Source organism: Budorcas taxicolor, chromosome 18, assembly GCF_023091745.1.
Source record: "Budorcas taxicolor isolate Tak-1 chromosome 18, Takin1.1, whole genome shotgun sequence".
NCBI lineage: Eukaryota > Metazoa > Chordata > Mammalia > Artiodactyla > Bovidae > Budorcas > Budorcas taxicolor.
In genome coordinates, this window is record NC_068927.1 from 17,273,641 (window position 1) to 17,297,682 (window position 24,042).

The 24,042-nt window shown below is 39.3% G+C and overlaps 1 protein-coding gene across 1 annotated transcript in view; it reads right to left on the minus strand.

Moving 5' to 3' along the window:
• Positions 1–21,344: 21,344 nt before the first annotated feature.
• ITFG1 (integrin alpha FG-GAP repeat containing 1) overlaps positions 21,345–24,042 on the minus strand; it is a 297,927-nt gene continuing 295,229 nt past the window's right edge. Inside the window, exon 18 of the mRNA XM_052655911.1 lies at positions 21,345–22,586. Within this exon, the coding sequence (XP_052511871.1) occupies positions 22,527–22,586 (60 nt within the window). The 3' untranslated portion in view covers positions 21,345–22,526. The remainder of the gene's footprint in view (positions 22,587–24,042) is intronic.

A 24,042-nucleotide genomic window follows, 5' to 3' on the forward strand; every position in this document is an offset into this window, starting at 1 on the left:
CTGGCCAATGCAATAAATACTGGAAAGGAGGCAAGACTGTTATTTATAGACAATGTTATTTTAAAGCCCACAAGTCCCAAGAGAATTACCAGGAAAATTATTACACCTATTAAGAGAAGCGCCTAAGACTAAAATAAGTTAAACAAGTAAATAAATGTAAATACAACAGAGAAGTAATACATTTTGGATAATGAAACAATGTAAAGGTAACAATTCTTCCCAGTAAGTCAGATAATATTTAATGATGTTTAATAAAAATCTTAGCTTTTTTTCTAGATACTTAAAATGCTTTTCTGATGGTCATCTTAAAGACGTTTCCATATTTGCAAGGAAAATATAAAAAAATTCATAAAAATAATATGCTTACTATAAAGCTGCAAGAATTATAAAATGTAGTGATGGTAGAGGAAGAAACTGGTATCTGTCAACAAACATTACTAGCATTCACTGCATTACAGGTAGTTGAGTCAGTCCCTGGAACTACAATGAAACAAAAAGACATGGTCCTTATTCTCAATGGGCTTTTAGGTTAGAAAATGGAAGAAAAGAAAAAAGTTCAGAAGCAGACATGTATATCCCAGAATTTATTACGATTTATATAATATTTGAAATACTGGGTGAGAGGGCAGTTTTAATAATGGTTCTGGGATAACTTGTTAATTATTTGGAAAAAAGTAGATTCCCTTTTCAAGCTAAATAGAAAAATTAATAGCAGAATGAAAAAAAGGTGAATTCATACTTTTGGGTAGGGAACAACTTCATTCACAAAAGACCAAAACATAAATAAAAACTACAAATAAATGGGAAAAAAGATTATGCCACTAGAGTAAAGTGCCAAGAAAAAAACAATGGAGAAATTCAGCCTTGCTAGTATAAAAATAGATTCCAGTATTGGAGAAGGAAATGGCAACCCACTCCGGTGTTCTTGCCTGGAGAATCCCAGGGAGGGGGGAGCCTGGTGGGCTGCTGTCTATGGGGTCGCACAGAGTCGGACACGACTGAAGTGACTTAGCAGCAGCAGCAGCAGTATTGGTCAGGATATAGCAAACTGACTTATGTTGTCACTGGACTGTAAACTGTCACAGCTTTGATGAGGTTGATCTGGTAATATATATCAAGGATTAAAAATGTACATATCCTACTCAGCACTTCATCCATGTTTGAGAAATAAATCACTGGGACAGTAGTTCTCAAACTTTAGCGTGGATCATATTCACCTGGAAGGTTTATGAAAACACAGACTTGTGGGGGGGGCATTACTTCCAGAGATTTTGATCCAGTAAGTCTCAGGTGGGGCTTGAAAACTTGCATTATAACAAATTCCCTAGTGATGCTAAAGCTGTTGGCCCTGGAACCACACTTTAAAAACAACTTCAACAGGAGAGTGATAGTATACTGAAAGAAACAAAGAGGCTAAGCTTCTTCTATCTTACTGTTCATTTGTATATGACTTCAGGCCCAAGGTCATCTGATGGGCCGGTATAGATGCTGGAGGGCCAGGTACTATATCTTTACAGCTACCATGCCAGCATTACACTTAGCAAGAATGAAGAAATGACACAGGGCATTCCTCCTTCCTTTAAAAACATTTGCTTAGAATCTACCATGATGTCAAAATAAAAATTCTGAGTGACAAAAACACCACCACTCCCCCAAAGTTCAACACACATGTAACTGTCAGACTTAGTCACATGGCCACACCTAATTCCAAGGAAAACTGGAAAATCTAGTATTTATTTTGGGTGATCGTGTGCTTAAAGTTCAGAGATCCACTGAAAGGTAAAATGGATATTGGAAGAAAACTGGCTACTTCTGCCACAGTCCCTTATAATCTACTCTGTACCCACCAGCCAGTGAGCCTTTCAAAACATAGATCAGATCACATCACAGCCTTTCATAAAATCTTCCAACAGAGTCCATTTAGAATAAATCCATACTTCTTACTCTGACTTCCTAAGTCCTAGGTTCTGATCATCCCGCTGACCTTCTGACTGCTATCTACAGCTACACAGGCCTTCTTTCCACAACACACCAAGCTAATTCTTGCCTTAGGGACTAGTTATTCCTTTTGCCTAGACTCACTCTGCATGGCTGGTTCCTTCCTGTTATTCAAGTCTTGTGAGGGCTCTCTGACTGCTAAAGAAGCTCCATATTTTCTTCTTCATCTTGTTTTATACATAAATAAATACATAAATAGCATTTCAATTCCTACTTATATTACCCACTATTTTCTTATTATCTGTCTCTTCCTACTAGAAAGAGGGACTTGTCTGATTCACTTGTGCATCTCTAGTGACTAGAAGACTGGCTGGCCCACTCAAAATTAGATGAATATACAAAGTGACTAAGCATAATCCTGGTTATATCTCCTTTGTAACTACAACATACAGCACAGAGAGCCACATTAACAAATTAACAAGCACAAACCTTGGTTAAGAATAGGCACACAGATGACCCAGCTTCTTTTTTTTAAGGCAGGGGACAGAAAAATAATAGATTTTTTTCTTTTTCAGATATGCTACTTCTCTTACTTTTATCAAGCTAACTCACTTTACCTTTGTGAGTAATTAAACATACCTCTTTCTGAGTTTTCCTGTTTTGAGCATTTAAGTGGTAAAGGTAAGGTGTGGTAAACTTATCATGAGATCCCATAATGTAACAACTGCCTACCTGGTCTCCCTGCATCTGTTTTCTGAAGCAGAATGGAATTCAATTAGAGTCCATATACTTGGTGAAGGTGAAGTCGCTCAGTCGTGTCCGACTCTTTGGGACCCCGTGGACTGTAGCCTACCAGGCTCCTCCGTCCATGGGATTCTCCAGGCAAGAATACTGGAGTGGTTTGCCATTTCCTTCTCCAGGGGATCTTCCCGACCCAGGGATTGAACCCAGGTCTCCCGCACTGGAGGCAGAGGCTTTAACCTCTGAGCCACCAGGGAGATAGTAGTAACATTTTGTTCCAAAGAACAAAAAAGTACCTTAATTTAATCAAACTCAATTTTACTTTTTAGTTAAGAAGGAAGATGGAGCTTGAACTCTGGGATCACTCCAACCTCTTCATGCTAACCACACTGCCAATCACTTCAAAGAAAGCATAACTGCAGAAATGCTTTTCCTTGCCTGCAGAATGTGACAACCTTCTTGTTAGTCAAAATGCTCTGGAGATGGCAGTATATTTGTATGTTCTAATCATACTGGAGTCTTCCTCAGACATCCACAGCAGCTACCATCGGATTTTAACATGATCAGGTCACATTTTGTTGAGTATTTTTGATGTCTTCTTACCCACTAACACTGTAATTTCCAATATATTATTCTGGGTATACTTAAACCAATATATTTTAATCTCATTTTGACTAGGACAAATTGAACCTTCAGATTAGTACACCCTGTAAATTTATGAACAAATATGCTAATAAGTGTCAGTTAATCTGGGTCACTCTGATGAGCGACTGAGAGGGTGAGGCCCCACAGCAATCAAAGCAACCCTGTTCGCTTTTGCTGAGTTTTAAGACCTACCTCTCCTCCCTCCACCAAGAGTTCCTTTGAAGGAGTTCCGTTAAGGAGAGTTTGGAAACCTTTTAGGAGTCCCCTTTGCAACTTAAAGATCACGCTAAGTGGGATTTCATAGTGCCCCAGGGACACATTAAAAAAATAATAAATTATTCTGAAGAATCATAAATTTTAAAATGACAGCAGATTGTCCTGAATGGGTAGTAACCAAGAGCAGAACTTGAATTATTCTTTAGAATTTTAGATAATGAACTTTACTTACATAATGATCTTTTTTCTATCTTATTCCTAAATGGACTTTGAAAAATGGCTTTGATTTGAACTTGTAATGTGCACGTGCATGTATCACAGCACTGTATGTTTTTCCTAAAAGGTCAGTTTGATTTCAAAACAGATAATTGGATTCAAGTAATCAACCTATCAAATTATAATAAAACCACCATTTAGTCAGACTTCTCAACTGTACTAATAAAACATTTTTTCTAACTCCTGGTGAGGGGGAATAAAGTTAGCTTTTATCAAGGCTATCTATCTTTAAAAACTTCCCTCTTTAAAGGATAACTTTTCATTATGGTACTTATTTTTCTGTATTGTTTAATTTCTTGAAAAAGACTTAAGAATGAAGGACACGAGTTATTATTTGTCACAGTCTCAAATAAGATTTTTAAAATACAGTGCCAGTTACGCACTGTAACACCATAAATTTAACCACAGTTTATACAGATTTAAATATAACTGAGTATAGGATTCTCCTGACACAAGTCTGCAGAATGAATATGAACAGTGAAAAATGGGTTTATAAGCCTAATATTTTCATGTGACCATGATACTTAATTTTGATAAAAGTCAAATTTTATTAGACTTGGAGTGATCATAAACCGTTAAAAGTGAATTATTCAATTTTAACAATATATGAAAGGTTTAAAAGCCTAGCAGAGTTATCCTTTTGTTCTTACTGCTGAAAGTAAAACCAAGAATCAATGGCATCTTAAAGAAAATTACCTCTACTTAAAATTCCACACACTCATTATGGCTGATTTGTTTTAGCAGAAACTGACCATAATATTCCAAACAAGGCTTTTGGTAGGTAATATCTGTAATTATGCAGATGTTAAATAACTGCTTCTGATAAGAACCTCTTCAATGTTAATTTACACCTTAAGAGCTACTTTTTCATGCACTGGTGCACACAATGAATGGAAGCACCAGAAAAAGCCAGTAGTTTTTCAAAATGTAATTTTTTAAGATTAAAAACACCAGTGTTTGTATAGGTAACACATGCATTTTGTTTAAAAAAAAAAATCAAGCGATACAAATGGGTGGGCAGTGACACGGAAGTCTTCCCTTTACTCTTATTTCTCAGTCTCTTGTATCTTTTTCTCAGAATCAACTTTTGTTAATTTCTTCTATCTTCCCAGAGGGATTCCTCCTATGTACAAGCACATATCCATGAACCGCAGAAGACTTAAAAATAGCTTGCTTTCTCTCTAGTAAGCCTAACAACAAGTTAGTCTGAGCTTTAAAAATACACCAGCATGTAAAAATAGTGTAGGCTGCATAACATGAAAAAAAGAAAAGTCAGGTATTACTGAAATTCATTGTTTCCACTGTAGCTCTGCCATCAACCACAGAATCCTTTCCTGAAAGGTGCAAACACTAAATGCTTCACGCTGGTGGCCAGAGAGGGCAGTGTGTACCAACGACAAACGCAAAGGCAGAAAAGCTGCAAAACCCTTCACCATTCCAGGAGTATCAGAGATTCCGTCCTATCCAGCTCAGTTTCGTCAAGTTCTGCAGGTGAAGCTGTATAACAGATCTACGTGATTTCTCCCCAGAGGGGGCTACTCAGATGGAATGTCCTTATTATACTGAACATCCTAAAGGAATGAGGACAACGAAGCAAATTCAGATAAGGAGCACTATCACAACCCTACTGTGCGAATGATTATTTTGAAAAAGTAAAACAAAATCTTAATTTCCAAGGCATGGCGATTTAAATTGGGAATTACAGACAGGAAAGGCTACAGAAATTAATTTCAGAGTTTTAACATTTTAATATAATGAGGAAATCATTAATGATTTATGGACTGACTGCGAAACAAAGTCCTAGGTTACCTTTGTACAAATTATACATATACAGCGGATAGCTAAATTGCTGATATCTCAATTATAAATTTAGAAATATATGGAGTAATTTTTGCAATTAAAATTTAATGCAAAATCATACTGAATTTTCCAGTAAAACAAAATTCGAAAGTGTTAATGGGTGGGAAAAACCCAACATTTTTCACTGTACAAATATTAAGACACAATGAAAAGCGATATGTGGTACCGCTAGTCAATGCCTTTACGCCTTACCCAATATTTTGAAAAAGAGAACATTTCGTTAACATTACAAATACACAGCTATTCAGTTTTCAATCTAAGTCAGTAGCAGAAAAGAGAAGCCCTTTATTGGTAGTGGTGTTTTCCTCCGAGGGCCAAAAAAAAGGATTTATTCAGTTCGATTTTCAGAAACAACTTTGTTATCACAATCTTAATTATCCATGTACATAAATTTTAATCTAATAATACACCTCCTGGAAAATGCAAAGCAGCTGTAGTATGTTTTGGAGCTTTGTGTACTTGGCAAGCCGACCGTTTTATTTCCCGGTACAACAAATCAGAAAGAATCCGACAGCGGCGGCAGGGTATGTGAGGTCCCGGCAAGCGCCGGGGCACAGCCCCGAGCAGCGTCTCCGGCCCGGGCCGGGTCGCGGCGCCTGCAGTGGTGCCGCAGCCTCCACGGCCGCAGCAGGTGGGACCCGGCCGGCTGGCAGGCCGTTTCGCCGCCCGCCACCGCGGGGCTTTTCGAGAACCGCTCCGCGACGCCTCAGCTAGGCTTTTTATTGTTCGCTGGGGCTGACTTTCTGTTACTAATGCTGAAAAGAGCGGCCTTCGCTCCACTCACACGAACCCTACAACTTTGCAAAGCGATGTACGGCAATTCCGAGGAAGAAGCGCGAGGGCACAGCTCGCAGGACCGGCCGGGCCGCCAAGTCCCGATGCGCTTCCCGGGTCCCCCGCCAAGGCACACACAGAGGGCTGGGAAGAAGCGCTCCGGGAACAAGTGGATCCCGGCGGGAGCGGGGATCCGCGGTCCGCTCGTGCCAGACAAAGGGGCGCGTCGGGCGCCCGGCGCCGGGCAGGGACGCGAAGAGGCCGGTCTTGCCCGCAGGGGGCGCCGTCCACGGCCCCGGGCGCTTACCTTTGAGGACCGAGCAGAGCTGCTCCAGGGCCATGATCCCAAGCGGCCCGGCGCTTCGCGAGGGGCCGAGGCAGCGATGAGGAGGCGGCAGCTGCGGCGGCGGAAGCGGGGCGCTCACGGCTCGGCGCGGCTGCAGCCCCGCTCCGTCCCCATCGCCCGCCACCAGGTTGCTCCTCGCGGGGCAGGGCTCAGGTCCTGCGGCCCGCCATGCCCGAGCCCCGCGGCGGGCTCTCGCGCTGACCCAGCCCCCCGACGGCCGCCGCCTCCTGCTCCACGGCGCTCCGTCCCATCGACCGCCTGGGAGCCCAGGAGTGCGGACGCCAGGGCCGGCACCGGGACCGGCCGCTCCGCCTGCGGCCGCAGCGCGGGCCCGGGTGAAGTGCGGGGCGCTTGGAGCCCAGGCTCATTTAAGCTGCGAGCGCGAGCGCCGCGTGCCGGCCGCGCTGCCTGCGCGCATGTGCCCGCCCCCAGCCCCCGCCCGCGTGCCCCTCGCACCCCTCCCGGCCAATCGCCGGGCGAGCCCGCCCGCGGCCTCGCACCCTGGGTGGGCGGTGCGCCCCGCGGGCCGCCGTTGGGCTGGGGGCGGGGCCAGGAGGTCTGGGGCGCCGGCGCCTCGCCCGCGCTCTGAGGGGCGGGCGCGGAGGGAGAGCCCGGCCCGTCCCCCGCCCCCCGCGGGGCGCGGGGTGAGTAGGTGCGAGTCCTCGAGGCCTTCCGCCTGAGGGAGAGATGGGGCTCCGCCGCCCGCTGGACTCGGCAGCCCGGGCCCGCCTGCCCAGCTCCGTCTGCCGACGGAGAGGGGGCCCTGACCCCTCAACCTCCTAGGACCTCAGTTCAAGGTCAGAACTCCGCCCTCCTCAGCCCAGCTCGACTACCCGCTTCGGCGGGCGGGCGCGCACCTGGGCGGGGCTCGGGACCGAGCGAGCCTGAGGTTCTCACCTGCCTTTAGCATCAGCTGAGTTTACGTGACCAACGGTAATGTTTACTAACAGTTACCGACCCGCTTCCCGAGTTGCCAGGCACAGCACCAAACACTTCACGTATCAACTCTGTAATCCTCGATTCACCTCATGCGGGATGGGAAAGAGGAGGCAGGGAAGGTGAAATTCTTTGTTCAGAACCACACAGGGAGCGGAGGAGGCAGGGTGGTGAGCCCAACACATCTGCCTCCAGAGATACCCTCTTTTCCACCAAGCCATGCTGATGGTGTCACTTGACTCTGCTGATAACAAATCTCCACATTTGTAAACAGCCGCATAATATGTGGTATTAATTCCGTTTTATTTTCTCCGTAGTGATTATCATGCTCTGAAATTACCTTGCCCACCTACTACTTGTTTATTTGTTCATCACCTGAGTCTCATTTACCACATTATTAAAACAGAAGTTGCTTGTGATAGGTGCTGGGGAAACACCCATGATTAAGGCCCTAGAGTAAAAGAATATTTATACCTGTATCTGACACATAGTAGGAACTCCATAAATATTTGTCTAACAAAGTTAAGGACAAATTGTGGCAACTGAAACTTTCCTTCTATCCTTCAGAAAGTATTAACAAGGTCTACAAGTGAAAGGATATTTAACATCAGTTAATATTAAGGTAGCCCTTTACCATGTGCCATGAAAGATACATAATGTGTCTATTTGGCTTCCTAAGGACAAATTACCAACAGTTAAATTGATTTTGCATGGAAGAACCAACTAGTAAATAAAGCATTTTAGGAGCCTTTTCCACTGATAAAGTGACTGATTGAGAGACTAGGACAGTATTAAGATTAAATCTTAGTCACAGGCAGTGGTGGACAAAACGAATTAGGAGGAAGGAGCCCTCTCAGCTTCTGGAATAATGGTTCTTTTTTTTTTTTTCAATGCACTTTTATTTTTCTTTGGCTTCACTGGGTCTTCTTGCGTTGCAAGGGCTCAGTAGTTGTGGCTCGCAGCCTTCCGTTACCCCTCTTCATGTGGGATCTTAGTTCCCATGTTCCCTGACTGGGAATCAAAAACCCAGGGCCCCTGCCAATAAAGGCAGATTCTTAACCACAAGACCACCAGGGAAGTCCTTGGAATAATGGTTCTTAATGCATAATTATTGGCTGACGGAAGAATCCATGTGTGTATGATGTCATCAGAGAATGCTTCGTGAAGGAGGTGACACACACACAATGAAAAGGCTGTGGATGCCAAGTGGAGAGGAGAGAGGGTAGAAGAGCAAGGAGCGCTGGCACTTCCTCCATGCCTGTGCTCTCTACTGTTTCTTCTTGTAAGACACTAATCCCAGAGCATCAGGCAAGGAGCAGCAGCAAGCATCTTTTTTGGGGCAAATGTGGTGATTGGTAGTGAAGGTAAAGTTGAATATGGTGGGTTTTGTCTGTGGGGATTTTGCTTAATTCCTAGGTGAAGGAGTTTATACCTGACTCAGGAGGCCAGAGGGGCAATTTTTCATAGTGGAGCAGTGGAGGTCTGGAAAGATAAATCTGGCAGTTGAGTTGAAGATAAAAGGGGACAGATTAAAACAACTGTAATTAACAACTGTAGTTAAGACAAAGTATATACATAGTACTGTTTCATTTAGTCTAGTACCTCTTACTGGTAGAAACCTAAGAAGTATGTTGGCTGGAGAGTAGATTCCCAAGGAGTGGTTTGGGAATGTTCATTTTGTGGTACCTATTAAGACACCTATTTTTTGGATGTAATTGTCTACAGTAGATTTTCCATGGAATGTGCTAAAGCACACATCATAGCTGAGATTACTGTGTGACCATATGTTGACTAAATTAAAAGGAAAGCAGTTTGCATCTCTCTCAGCTGGGGAGTTATGTTTTTGAAATATTATTTTCCTGGAAGACCACCCAGTAGCACCCAATCTGTTCCCAAATTACCTCCAGTGCCCAGGTGATTGAGAACTCTGCTTTCATTGTACCTTGCCTGATCTTTCAGGCATAGATCTAGTCTCTGAAACTCCTCAAGATCATTCCTGTAATTTACAGTTTGTTTTCTCTGACCAAGTCTTCTGTAGCACTTGAATGGCATTGTGGAGCATTGACTGACTTTAAAAATGCTGCATTTTATCTCTGTGTTTATGTACCAAACAGATTTTTATTGTCTCTCTCTTTCGCTGGAATTTGGGAGCTCTTACATTTTATTAAATGATAGCCAAGAAAGGCAGGTTATGTTTAGAGATGGTTATGAACTGACTGTTTCCCTCAAAATACATGTGTTGTGGTTTGAACCCCTTGTGTGCCTGTATTGGAGATGAGGCCTCTAAGGTTAAATGAAGTCATAACGGTGAGACCCTGACCCGATGGGATTAGTGTCTTATAAGAAGAAACAGTAGAGAGCACAGGCATGGAGGAAGTGCCAGGTGAAGACCTGATGAGAAGGCAGCAGCCTGCAAGCCCTCTTATCAGAAACAAAATTGGCTGGAGCCTTAATCAGGGATTCCAGCCTCCAGAACTGTAAGAAGATAAATGTTGCTTCAGTCACTTAATTATGACATTTTGTTATGGCAGCCTGAGCAGACTAATACAGAGATATACCATAACTAACGAAGATATAGGAATTGACACATAACCAAACTGATACATAGAAAATCTATTTGTAGTAAAAAAAAAAGGGGGGGGGGTTGTCTTTACTGCTTTTCTTACAGTTTGCACATATGACTACAATGATGAAATTTAGTGAAAAGCAAAATCACAGAATCTCATTGTATGAAGAGTTCAGTATATGAAGATTTCAGTGGGGTTTTTAAAGGAAGGAAAAGAGGAAGATTTTTTTTTTTAGTTTATTGAATTAGTTGGCTTGGGTTCTCATAACTACATGTTATAGACTGGGTGACCTACACAATCGAAATTTATTTTCTCACAGTTCTGAAGGCTAGAAGTCCAGTATTAGGGTACCAGTAGGGTTGGTTTCTGGTGAGACCTCTCTTCCTGGCTTGCAGACTGCAGACTTCTTGCTATGTTTTCACATAGCCACAAACTCATGTCTTTTCCTCTTCTTATATCAGTCCGATTGTATTAAGATCCTACTCTTAGAACCTCATTCAACCTTAATTACATTCTTAAAGGCCCTATCTCCAAATATAATCACATTTTGGGATAGAGCTTCAACATAAGGATTTGGGTGGGGGGAAAGGCAGTTCAGTCCATGCAGTCATAGACCAAAATTATCCCTGTGCCAATGATATTGAAGAAGGCTTATCTCCAGGGAGTCAAAACTGGGTCATATGGTAATGATGTCACCTAAACTGTGAACTTCCAGATGTTCAAGCTGGTTTTAGAAAAGGCAGAGGAACCAGAGATCAAATTGCCAACATCTGCTGGATCATCGAAAAAGGAAGAGAGTTCCAGAAAAACATCTATTTCTGCTTTATTGAATATGACAAAACATTTGACTATGTGGATCACAATAAGCTGTGGAAAATTCTGAAAGAGATGGGAATACCAGTCCACCTGACCTACCTCTTGAGAAACCTCTATGCAGGTCAGGAAGCAACAGTTAGAACTGGACATGGAACAACAGACTGGTTCCAATTAGGAAAGGAGTACATCAAGGCTGTATATTGTCACCCTGCTTATTTAACTTCTGTGCAGAGTACATCATGAGAAACGCTGGGCTGGAAGAAGCACAAGCTGGAATCAAGATTGCTGGGAGAAATATCAATAACCTCAGATACGCAGATGACACCACCCTTATGGCAGAAAGTGAAGAGGAGCTAAAAAGCCTCTTGATGAAAGTAAAAGAGGAGAGTGAAAAAGTTGGCCTAAAGCTCAACATTCAGAAACCTAAGATCATGGCATCTGGTCCCATCACTTCATGGCAAATAGATGGGGAAACAGTGTCCGACTTTATTTTTTTGGGCTCCAAAGTCGCTGTAGATGGTGATTGCAGCCATGAAATTAAAAGACATTTACTCTTGGAAGGAAAGTTATGACCAACCTAGATAGCATATTCAGAAGCAGAGACATTACTTTGCCAACAAAGGTCCATCTAGTCAAGGCTATGGTTTTTCCAGTAGTCATGTATGGATGTGAGAGTTGGACTATGAAGAAAGCTGAGTGCCCAAGAATTGATGCTTTTGAACTGTGGTGTTGAAGACTCTTGAGAGTCCCTTGGACTGCAAGGAAATCCAACCAGTCTATCGTAAAGGAAATCAGTTCTGGGTGTTCACTGGAAAGAATGATGCTAAAGCTGAAACTCCAGTATTTTGGCCACCTCATGTGAAGAGTTGACTCATTGGAAAAGACCCTGATGCTGGGAGGGATTGGGGGCAGGAGGAGAAGGGGATGACAGAGGATGAGATGGCTGGATGGCATCACCAACTCGATGGACATGAGTTTGAATAAACTCTGGGAGTTGGTGATGGGACAGGGAGGCCTGGCGTGCTGCGATTCATGGGGTCGCAAAGAGTTGGACACGACTGAGCGACTGAACTGAACTGAAACTTGTTTTCAAATTTCTGCTTAGTAAAATTGCAAAGCAAGAAAAATTTTAAGAAATGTTATCTTCTACCAGTGCTTAGAATGGCACCCCATTCCAGTACTCTTGCCTGGAGAGTCCCATGGATGGAGGAACCTGGTGGGCTCCGCCTATGGGGTCACACAGAGTCGGACACGACTGAAGTGACTTAACAAACAGCAACAACCAGTGCTTAAGTATTTCAACTTTATTGGGAAGATTTCTGATCATCCATTTACTTGAGAAACTTAGGTTGTGATTATTCAAGCCAGAATCTCATTTTGAAAGATCTGTTTACTTTATGTTTAACCCTGTTTACTAAAATTGAAACAAATGCAAGTCTCTTGGTACAGTAATAGGAACGTAGTGGTATCTTTCCATGGTCTTAACATTCATTTCCCTAATGGCAGATGATGTTGAGTGTCTTTTCATGAGCTTAGTTGCTATTCATATATCTTTTTTGGGGGCAGTGTCCAAGTTTTTTCTCACTTTTAAGTTGGGTTAGTTTTGAGAGTTCTTTTACATTTTATACTTTCTGGATATGTCTGTTGAATATATGATTTGCAAATATTTCCATTGCATATGTAGCTTGTCTATTCTCTTGAAAGCGTTTTTGGCAAAGAAAATGATTTTAAATTTAGACTGTTTTCTTTTATGGATCATACTATTGGTCTTATTTCTAAGAACTCTGCTCACTGCAGTTCATGAATGTATTGTTGTATGTTTTCTTCTAAAAGTTTGATAGTTTTATGTTTTGCATTTAAGGTTATGATCCATTTTGAGTTAATTATTGTATGAGGTGTGAGGTTTAGGTCAAGGTTCTTTTTTTTCTTTGCATACGGATGACCAACTATTCTAACAGTACTGTTTATTTCAAAGACCACCTTCCACTGAACCACTTTTAAACCTTTGTCAAATATCAAACAGTGGTATTTGTGTGGGCTTATTTTTGGACTTTCTTTTTTGTTCCATTGATCTATGTGTCTGTTTTTTTGCAAGTGCCACATTAGCCTATATTATTATAGGATTATTATAGCTTCATAATAAATCTTAAAACCAGGAGTTTGACCTTCAACTTGGCCATCTTTTCCAAAATTATTTGAAACTATTCTAGTTCCTTTACTCTTTCATATAAAGTTTATAATCATCTTATCTATGTCCAAAAAATACTGTTGGAATTTTGATAGGGATGTTACTAAATCTATAGGTCACTTTGGGGAGTGTTGACACCTTTACTAGGTTGGATCTTCCAGTCTATGAACACAATGTCTTTACTTTTATTTTTTCCTTTATTTCTTTCATCGCTCTTTCACAGATTTCAGCATACAGATCCTATGCATGCTTTGTTATATTTTACCTTAGAATTTCATTTTGGGGATCTATTTTAAGTGATATTTAAAAGAATTTCAATTTCCAATTGCTCGTTGCATTTATATAGGAATATGATTGATTTTTTTGTGTTGACCTTGTATCCGGCTGAACTTGCTGAATTCACTTAGTTCTAGGGTCTTGTGTGTGTGTATAGATTTTCTAGACCACTGTGTCATCTGCTAATAGGGACTGTTTTATTTCTTCCTTTCCAGTCTGTATGCCTTCTCTTTTCTTTTCTTGGCCTATTACTTTAATTAAGGTTTCCTGCACAATATGGTAAATCAACTATATTTCAATTAAATTTTAAAAAAGATCTTATATTAAAACAGATATAAAAAAAGATTTCCTGTATTATGTTAAAAATTATCAGTGGGAGAGGACATCCTTACCATGTACCTAATCTTAGAGGGAAAGCATTCAGTCTCCCACCATTAAGTATGTGTTAGCTGTAGTTTCTTTTTTTTTTTTAAGTAATGCCCTTTAATAGGTTAAGGAGGTTCTATTCATAGTTTACTTAGTTTTTTAAAAAAATTGACAGTGGATGTTAGATTTTGTCAAATTATCTTTCTGTGTCTATTGAGAGGATAAAATGGTTTTTCTGACTTAATAGTATGGTAAATTATATTGCTTTCTTCCCCTTCAAATAGTGAATTAGTTTTGCATTCTGGGATGAAAAACATTCAGTAATGATATATTATCTTTTTTATATATTTGTGCACAAAATTTGCTACTGTTTTGTTGAGGATTTTTATATCTGTGTTATGAGGGATATTGGCCTGTAGTTTTATTTTCTTATAATGTCTTTGTCTGGTTTTAGAATTAGAGAAATATTGACCTTTTAAAAAGAGTTATGAAATATTCCTTCCTCTTCTTTTTCTTCAAGATACTGGATAGAATAGGTATTATTTCTTAGATGTTTGTAAAATTTGCCAGTGAAACCATCTGCTCCATTGAGTTTTCTTTGGTGGAAAGTTTGTTTTTAATATGAAAATTTAACTTTAAAAAATAGATATAGTGTTTATTGATTTCTCCTTAGGTATGTTTTGGTAGTTTGTATTTTTTAATGGCAGAAAGTGAAGAAGAACTAAAAAGCCTCCTGATGAGGGTAAAAGAGGAGAGTGAATAAACTGACTTGAAACTCAACATTCAGAAAACTAAGATCATGGCATCCAGTCCCATCACCTCATGGCAAATAGAAGGGGAAAAATTGGAAGCAGTGAAGGATTTTCTTTTCTTGGGCTCCAAAATCACTGTGGATGGTGACTGTAGCCATGATATTAAAAGATGCTTACTCAAGGAAAGCTATGACAAACCTAGACAGCATATTAAAATCAGACACATCACTTTGCGAACAAAGGTCCATATAGTCAAAGCTATGATTTTTCTTGTAGTCATGTACGGATGTGAGAATTGGACCATAAAAAGGCTGAGCATTGAAGAATTGATGCTTTCCAATTGTGGTGTTGGAGAAGACTCTTGAGAGTCCCTTGGACTTTAAGGAGATCAAGCAGTCAATCCTCAAGGAAATCAGTCCTGAATATTCATTGAAAGGACTGTTGCTGAAGCTGAAGCTTCAGTACTTTGGCCACTTGATGCAAAGAGCCGATTCACTGGAAAAGAGCCTGATACTGGGAAAGATTGAAGGCAGAAGGAGAAAGGTGCAGCAGAGAAGTGATGGCTAGATAGCATCACCAACACTCTGGACATGAATTTGAGCGAACTCTGGGAGGTAGTAGAGGACAGAGGAGGAGCCTGGCATGCTACAATCTGTTGGGGTCACAATGAGTCAGTCATGACTTGTGACTGAACAACAACAAATCTTTTAAGGAATTGGTCCATTTAATTTATTGAATTCATGGGCATAGATAATTCCTCATATTTTAAAAGAAGTATGCCTTTAATGTCAGTGGGATCAGTAGTGATGTCTTCCCTTTCGTTCATTATATTGGTTATTTATGTCTATTCCTTTTTTCCCCTGGTTTGAGGTATATCAATATTGTTGATCTTTTCAAAGAACCATCTGTTTATTGATTTCTGCTTTAATAATTTCCTTTTATCTTCTGTTTGCTTTAGATGTAATCTTTTTTTTTTCTAGTTAAGGTGGAAGCTTAGGTTACTGATTTTAGATCTTTTTTCTTTGTTAATATATGCATTTAATGCTATACATTTGCCTTTAAGCTCTGCCTTTTCTGTCTCCTACAGATTTTTTGTTATATTTTTATTTGGTTAAAAACTTTAAAAAATTTCCTTTGAGACTTCTTCATTAATCCCATAGTTATTTTAAAGTGCATTCATTTCTAATATTTGAGTGTTTTCCAGGTATCTCTTTAATTTAGTTCAGTTTTAGTCTGAGGATCTTTGTATAATTTCTGTTCTTTTAAATTTGGGGAGGTTTCTTTTATAGCCCAGATTAGTATCTCTTTTAGTGAATGTTCCATGTGCATGTACGGTAAGTCTGTGTTTTGCTCTTGTTGAAGTGTTTTCTATTTCATTAGGTTAACTTGATTGGTAATGCTTTTCAGGTCATCTGTAAATTTTCTGAGTTTCTGCCTACATTTTGTATTACTCACTATAGAAGAAAATTGACATTTCCAACCTAAATTGGGGTGTGTCTCTTTCTCCTTATATGTCTGTTTTGCTTTATATATTTATTTTATACACATTTAGGATTTCTGTGTCAAGAAGAGAGGAGTGATCTTAGTTGAGTCTACTCTCTTTAGCTAATGCAGTGCCCCAAAGGGGCTGACAGCCGTCTATTGAAGGCACTCTCAGAAATTAAGATAATAAATCCTTTATTTTTGAAGGAGGATCTGGACATCATAGCACCTACCAGGGAAGTAATCAGGTTTTCTGTTTGAATCTGTTTTAGTGACGCTTTTATAGGAGTTGGTCTGTTTTATTAACTTTCAAATTCATTGGTATAAAATTGTTCTTAACCTCTTCCTATTTTTAATATATACTTTATAGTTACATCTTCTTTATCATTTCTGATGTTAGTTAGTTCTGCCTGCTTGGTTTTCCTTGACAGAGGCTCTTGGGACAGCCTCTAGCCAATAACTGATGAATATGGGGGTATAAAGGCCCAGCCTTCTTACCCTAACTTAGGACAGGTTAGGAAATAGAGGTCATCTTATCTCAAGACTCACTGTAGCACTGTATGAGGCATTTCACTGACAGTGCATCACAACTTGATTTCTACCTCTGCCCAGTCTTGCTTCTCGCCTTTCTTCAGTACAAGTGTTGACCAAGAGCACTCCTATTGTTTTATTAGTCTTTTAAAATAACTGGCTAGGTGATGCAAATAGGCTGCAGGTCATCACAAGGGCTGGTCAACTTTAATTCACTATTTTTGACTGTGCTAGGTCTTCATTGCTGCGCGGGCTTTTCTCTAGTTGCGGTGAGTAGGGGCTAATCTCTAGTTGCACTGCTTAGGCTTCTCATTGGGAAGCACGGCCCTAAAGCATGTTGGTGTCAGTAATTGTGGCTCCAATGGTCAAAAACTAGTGTACAGTTGCTCTCATTTTACATGCTAGCAAGGTTATGCTCAAAATCCTTCAAGCTAGGCTTCAGCAGCTCATGAACCGAGATAACTTCCAGGTGTGCAAACTGGCTTTTCAGAGGCACAGAGATCAAATTGCTCAGCAAGGGAATTCCAGACAATCATCTACTTCTACTTCATTGATCATGTGAAAGTCTTTGGCTGTGTGGATCACAACAAACTGTGGAAAATTCTTCAAAAGATGGGAATACCAGACCACCTTACCTGTCTCCTGAGAAATCTGTATGTGAGTCAAGAATCAACAGTTAGAAATGGACATGGAACAACTGACTGGTTCAAAATTGGGAAAGGAGTACTGTATATTGTCACCCTGCTTATTTAACTTCTATGCAGAGTATATTATGCAAAATGCCAGGCTGGGTGAATCAATCACAAGCTGGAATCAAGACTGCTGGGAGATAATCAACAACCTCAGATATGCAGATGATACCACTCTAATGGCAGAAAGTGAAGAGGAACTAAAGAGCCTTTTGATGAGGGTGAGAGAGGAGATTGAAAAAGCTGGCTTAAAACTCAACAAACTGCAGTGCAATACTACACTGAAAGCCAAATACCACAATGTTGAGATTCCTGAATTCTACAGACATCTTGGGAATGGTTACCCTAAATATAAACACCATTGTGCAGAGATTGTCCATGTTTGGAAGTACTTATGTTTGTAAGCAGCTATTCTCTGCTGTGAAACTAAAGAAAACCTAAATGTGGCTCCCAGTTAAAAGATTCAAGGATGAATTCTCTGCTGTGTGTTGCAATGCAAGGTCCACAGCCTGATGTTGACTGACATCTTGTGGAGTAAGAAAGGAATGTCAGATTTTTAATTTCAAAGCTGAAGAGTAATAAATTATGGAACTTTGAACAGTTAAAAAAAAAAAAAAGATTATGGCATCTGGTCCCATCACTTCATGGCAAATAGATGGGGAAAAAAAGTGGAAATAGATTTTATCTTCCTAGGCTGCAGAAAAACTGCAGATGGTGATGATAGCCATGAAATTAGAGGATACTTGCTCCTTAGAAGGAAAGCTGTGACAAATCTAGACTGTGTATTAAAAAGCAGAGACATCACTTTGCTTACAGCCTGTAGAGTCAAACCTATGGTTTTTCCAGTAATCATATATGGATGTGAGAGTTGGATCATAAAGAAGGCTGAGTGCCAAAGAATTGATCCTTTCCAATTGTGCTGGAGAAGTCTCTTGAGAGTCCCTTGAACCGCAAGGAGATCAAACCAGTCAATCCTAAAGGAAGTTAACCCTGAATATTCATTGGAAGGACTGATGCTGAAGCTCCAATATTTTGGCCACCAATGCGAAGAGCCAACTCAGAAAAAACCCTGCTGCTGGGAAAGATTGAAGGCAAAAGGAGAAGGGGGTGGCAAAGGATGAGATGGTTAGATAGCATCACTGACTCAATGCACATGAATTTGAGCAATCTCCAGGAGATAGTAGGGGACAGGGGAGCCTGGCATGCTGCAGTCCATGAAGTCACAAAGAGTCAGACAGGACTTAGCAGCCGAACAACAATTATAACTTAAGCCTCAGTAATCAGGGTCTCTTGGACACATTTCAAGTTTTTGAGTTTTGAGTAGTCAGTTCTAGCTATTTGTAAAAATTAACATTTACTGACTTTTATTCTTTCTTAGAGATCGTCTAAAGAACAAAAGGAAAAAAAAATTGAAACATGGAATAAAACTCATTTTTTTGCAATTATTATTTCACTGGACCTTTGTATAAATCTGTCTTAATTTACCTCGGTGATCTTATTTTTAGCAATATGTAAAATTATTTTTAGTTTTTCTAAAATAACTTAATCTAGTATCCTTAGTGATTTTATTTTTCCTCTATCTTGAAACATTTTGCTACAGGATTTCTCTGCTTGAAAAGGCTGTATCTTTGATGCCAATTCATTTTTACCTTTGCTGGTTTAGTAACCACTGTCTTTAGCAGAGAGATGCATGTCACAGATTTATGGATACTTAATCTGAGGGTGAATCTCTAGGTATATCTAGCTGTAATAGCTTCCTACCGTATCAAGAGTAGGAAGAGTATAAAAAGTATGTTCATAAGTTATTACCTTTAATCCTGAGGCCTTCTTGTAGAAATTATTTTGAGAATTAAGTTTCTGAAAATAGTTTTTTTTTGGCTGGTAGATGGAGAAATATAAAAGGTTAGTTCAGATAAGTGGTGTGTTAACAATGTGTTTATTGTATTTGCAAGTATAGGTATGTCTTGGAGATATTATGGGTTTGGTTCTAGACCACCCCAATAAAGAGAATATCATGGTAAAGCAAGTCTCATGAGCTTTTTTGGTTTTTCATTGTTTACACTATATTGTAGTCTATACAGTATAGCATTATGTCTTTTTAAAGATACTGTACATCCTAGGGACTTCCCTGTGGTTAAAACTCCATGTTTCCAATGTAGGGGATGAGGGTTGGACCCTTAGTCAGGGAACTAAGATCCCACATACCCCATAGTGTGGCAAAAAAAAATAAAAAAGAAAAGCAAAGAAAGAAAAATAAAATGTACATACCTTAAGAATACAAAAAACATCTTTTCATGTGTTTGTTAGCCATCTATATGTCTTCTTTGGAGAAATGTCTGTTTAGTTCTTTGGCCCATTTTTTGATTGGGTCGTTTATTTTTCTGGATTTGAGCTGCAGGAGTTGCTTGTATATTTTTGAGATTAGTTCTTTGTCAGTTGCTTCATTTGCTATTATTGGTATGGGGAGGGGGGTTCAGGATGGGGAACACGTGTACACCTGTGGCAGATTCACATTGATGTGTGGCAAAACCAATACAATATTGTAAAGTAATTAGCCTCCAATTAAAATAAATTTATATTAAAAATTAAAAAAATGATTAAAAAAATACAAAAACCCGTTATAATAGTAATGTAAAAAAATCACTGATCACAAGGCACTATAACAATAATTTAAAAATTTGCAATATTCCAACAATTACCAAAATGTGACACAGAGACATCAAGTGAGCAAATGCTGTTGGAAAATGGCACTAATAGACTTACTCAATGCAGGGTTGCCACAAACATTCAGTTTTTAAAACAACAAAATATTTGTGAAATGCAGTAAACTGAAGCACAGTGAAAAAAAGTTTGCATGTGATTGTTATCTTCAAATGGTTATTAAGTCTTGATTACTCCTAGTTCCCCAGAGGAGGAGGATTATATAAGTATAGGTCAGTGGAAGAGAGTCAAAATGTTAAGTTATTGTTTGTCTCTGCAATGGAAAGTGGGAGAGAAGAAAAGAACCAGCACTTTTCAAATATCTTCTGTGCACATATTGCTACTTAAAACTCAAAATAGTTTTTTTAGGGTAGGTACCACTCAGTATCCTTCTTCCTCTATAGAGGAAGAAACCAGAGCTCAAAGAGGTAAAGTGACTGACTAAAAGTCGCAAAACGGGAGTTAGGCTCTGAATCCTGATTAGTTTGACCTCAGTCTTGTGCTCTTTCCACTACTCTTCAACAGTGCATGTGCTGACCTTCTACACAAATATCCAAGTGTAACTTTCTTGTTGGATTCGGTATCTGAGGTTCTGCATCTGCAGATTCAACCAACTGTGTACTACTGTAGTACATAAGTACTGAAAAACCCACTTTTAAAAGGACTTGTGCAGTTCAAACCCATTTTGCTCAAGGGTCAGCTATATTTGATTCTGAACATTGTGACACATTTACTTGCTGTCCCGTAATGAGTGGCACTGATGTTGCATTGAAGGTTAATATCAAGATACAGAAACATGAAAGTCACTGATTGTATTTTTGTTATTAGTATTTCATTTGCCTGTAACACTATTCCTCATAGACTCTGACTACAATGAGTTTTAAAACTCATGCTGTATCAGATAAGAGACACTAAACCTACCTGACTTTAAGGACAGTGTAAAACAGAGCCTGGCACAGTGTTGTAGGCTGATGAAGGTTTAGTGAATTTAACTGGGTATTATAGTTGGGAGATGCCTGTCTAGCCCTGTTAGGCACGTGGACCTTATAACCTCTAAGGCTTATCATGGGCCAAAGTAATTATTTACACATTCCCCCAAATACTTTGTTTCAATACAGAATATTTATTAAGAAGACTTAGGTACATAAAGCCATGCTTAGGTACATAAAGTAAACCACTTATACACACGCCATTCTCAGTGAACTGTAAGAAAAAAAACATAACATGAAGAACAAAATTGTTTTCAAACAAGTTTTTATATTTTATATCCATCATATGTTCATTTGCATGTTAGGAAGTTATTAGCACTGACATATAAACTTAGATGTAACTTTTTGATGAAGTTCACAAAAATTTGCATTGAAGTCTGAATGTAAATTACAGACTCTTATAAGCGTTTGAGAATAGAAATGTGATTGAAGATTTGCATTCCCAGATGTTTCAAGCAATCAAATGCTTTTCACTATCATGTGATAAGGATCTGTGTTCAAATGAAAATTATTGGGGCACATTAATTCTTGAAGGGTATAATAATTTTCAGTTAATATAAGAAAGTAATAAACCTTTATATAGGGTGTCAACCATGAAGAATTTAGGCTTTCCTAAGACTATGATTTCCACATGCCTGAAAAGAAAATCCTATGAAGTCTATATATTTTGATAATTAGTTGCAGAAGTCTGTAAAAAATGATTTAAGAATAACTGTAATGACAACTACCACGTATTGAAACCTTACTCTGTGCTATGAGTACAGCTATGTACTTTGTATACATTATTCTATTTAATGTATAACTCAACTGTGTAATAGTATTAGCTCTGTTTATAAACAAGAAAACTGAGGCTTAAGCAGTTAGCCAGGTTCAGCAAACAGCTTGTAAATGGTGTAACCAAGAGTTTAAAGCAAGTCTGACTGTGGTTCCAAAGCCAGAATACCCAATCACTATATTGTATAACATCAGTGAAAGACCCCTCACCTGCTATCATGAGGGTGAACGGTTAAGAACTTTGCCTATGATACAGTCACAGAAGTATAATTTGCATTGTTAGACTAAGAAGCAAGATTAATTCAAGTGGAACACAAAAAACCTCGCTCATTTAAATAATTTTTATTTACATGTCTTTTTCCATCATCATATTCTAATAAGATTATAAATACATAAACACCTGAGTACATGCAACACATTCCACAAAGGGAAAAAAAAATGTACAGCACAACTGAAAAAAGAACCAAAACTGTTGTATACAAAGCACTTAAAAAAGACTTGTAACACATCCAGACCACATTTATTTGAACAGTTTTCAGTAATTATCAAGGGATGTATCATTTGTAAGTAATATTCAAAATCTCCTATTTTCTTCTATAAGCCAAGTTTAGCATTTCAGTTAATCAAGTGAATAGCTGTTCCATTATGCAATAGTAAAGGCAAGTCACATAGCATCAAAATGAAATCGATGAGCTTCTTGTCGTTTTTCTCTATCATCTGCTTTCTGAAAAAGAATTTTAGACTGGTTTATAAATGATAAGAAAATGTCAAACAAAGACTTTCTGAAATATGAAGTGGTTAATTAAAAAAGCCCTCAGCAATTAGTAGGTAAAAGTGTGATTTTATTATGTAATAATCTTATAAAATATTTTATAGTTTACAGTAGCTATTCTATAATTATCTCTTAAATGGAATTAAAAAAAACCAACAAGCATTATTCCTTAAAAGCTTTGTTATATATTATTTATTTGAAAGTAGGAGTAAACATTAGATTTTGTAAGAATGGAATCAACTATTACATTTTTCCTGTTCTTAATACTGCTGAATCTAATTATATTAAAGTACATTAATTATTTTGGGGTTAACCTATTGATTTTGCATTGGGATATTGGTTCCTTGACCAGGGATGGAACCTATGCCCCCTGCAGTGGAAGACTGGAGTCTTAACTACTAGACCACTAGGTCAAGTCCCATGTGCTTGGAATTTTGAGGGATTACTCAGTTTTGTATCTCGCTCTCATGGAACTTATTAAAGCCTAGAATGAAAAACATACTAAAAACATACTAAATAACTCTATTTCAGGGTAAAAATTAAAAAATGTTACTAAAACATAAGCAAAGCATACTAAATAACTCTAGCTCAGGATAAAAGCTGAAAAATGTTACCAAAATTCTGAGAGATTACTTTTGGTTGGCATGATGAAAGGGAAAGCTTTGAAAGACAGCATTTATGGAAGTTAAGAGGGACATTCACTATAAGATGGGGGAAGAGCAGGAACAATCCTGGGAAGTCTGGCAGGAGCATGGGCTATATGAAAGAAACTGGTAAGAGAAAGGTTGGAAAAGTGTATGGTGGAGTCACAAGGAAGACTGTACCATGAAGACTAGGCTAATGGGGTTACACATTTTAGGCAGGGGGTAGGCACCAAAGGTTTTTGAGCAGAGGAGTGACATGATTAAGACTAAAAGATGAGTAATCTGGCAGCAATGTGATAAATGGAGTGGAGGGGAGAGAATGGAATTTGGGAGGACAGGCAGGATATAATAAGGAGTTGAACTAAATTAAAGTACTGATGTAAGGAATTCAGAAGTGGAGTCAGCTTCAGAGATTGTATGAAGGCACAGACAGGAGGGCAACTGGTAAATCCTGCAGTGAGTAAGAAAGAAACTAGTTTTAAGTTGCTTGTAATTGATCTGGGTAGAAGTGTCATGGCGACAGTTGGAAGGAGGGAGCTTTAGAGAGAGATGAAGGCTGGAAAAGAATGAGGGCAGGAGGAGAAGGGGATGACAGAGGATGAGATGGGTGGATGGCATCATTGACTCAATGGACACGGGTTTGGGTGAACTCCGGGAGTTGGTGATGGACAGGGAGGCCTGGCGTGCTGTGGTTCATGGGGTTGCAAAGAGCTGGACACGACTGAGTGACTGAACTAAACTGAACTGAAGGCTGGGCATATCTG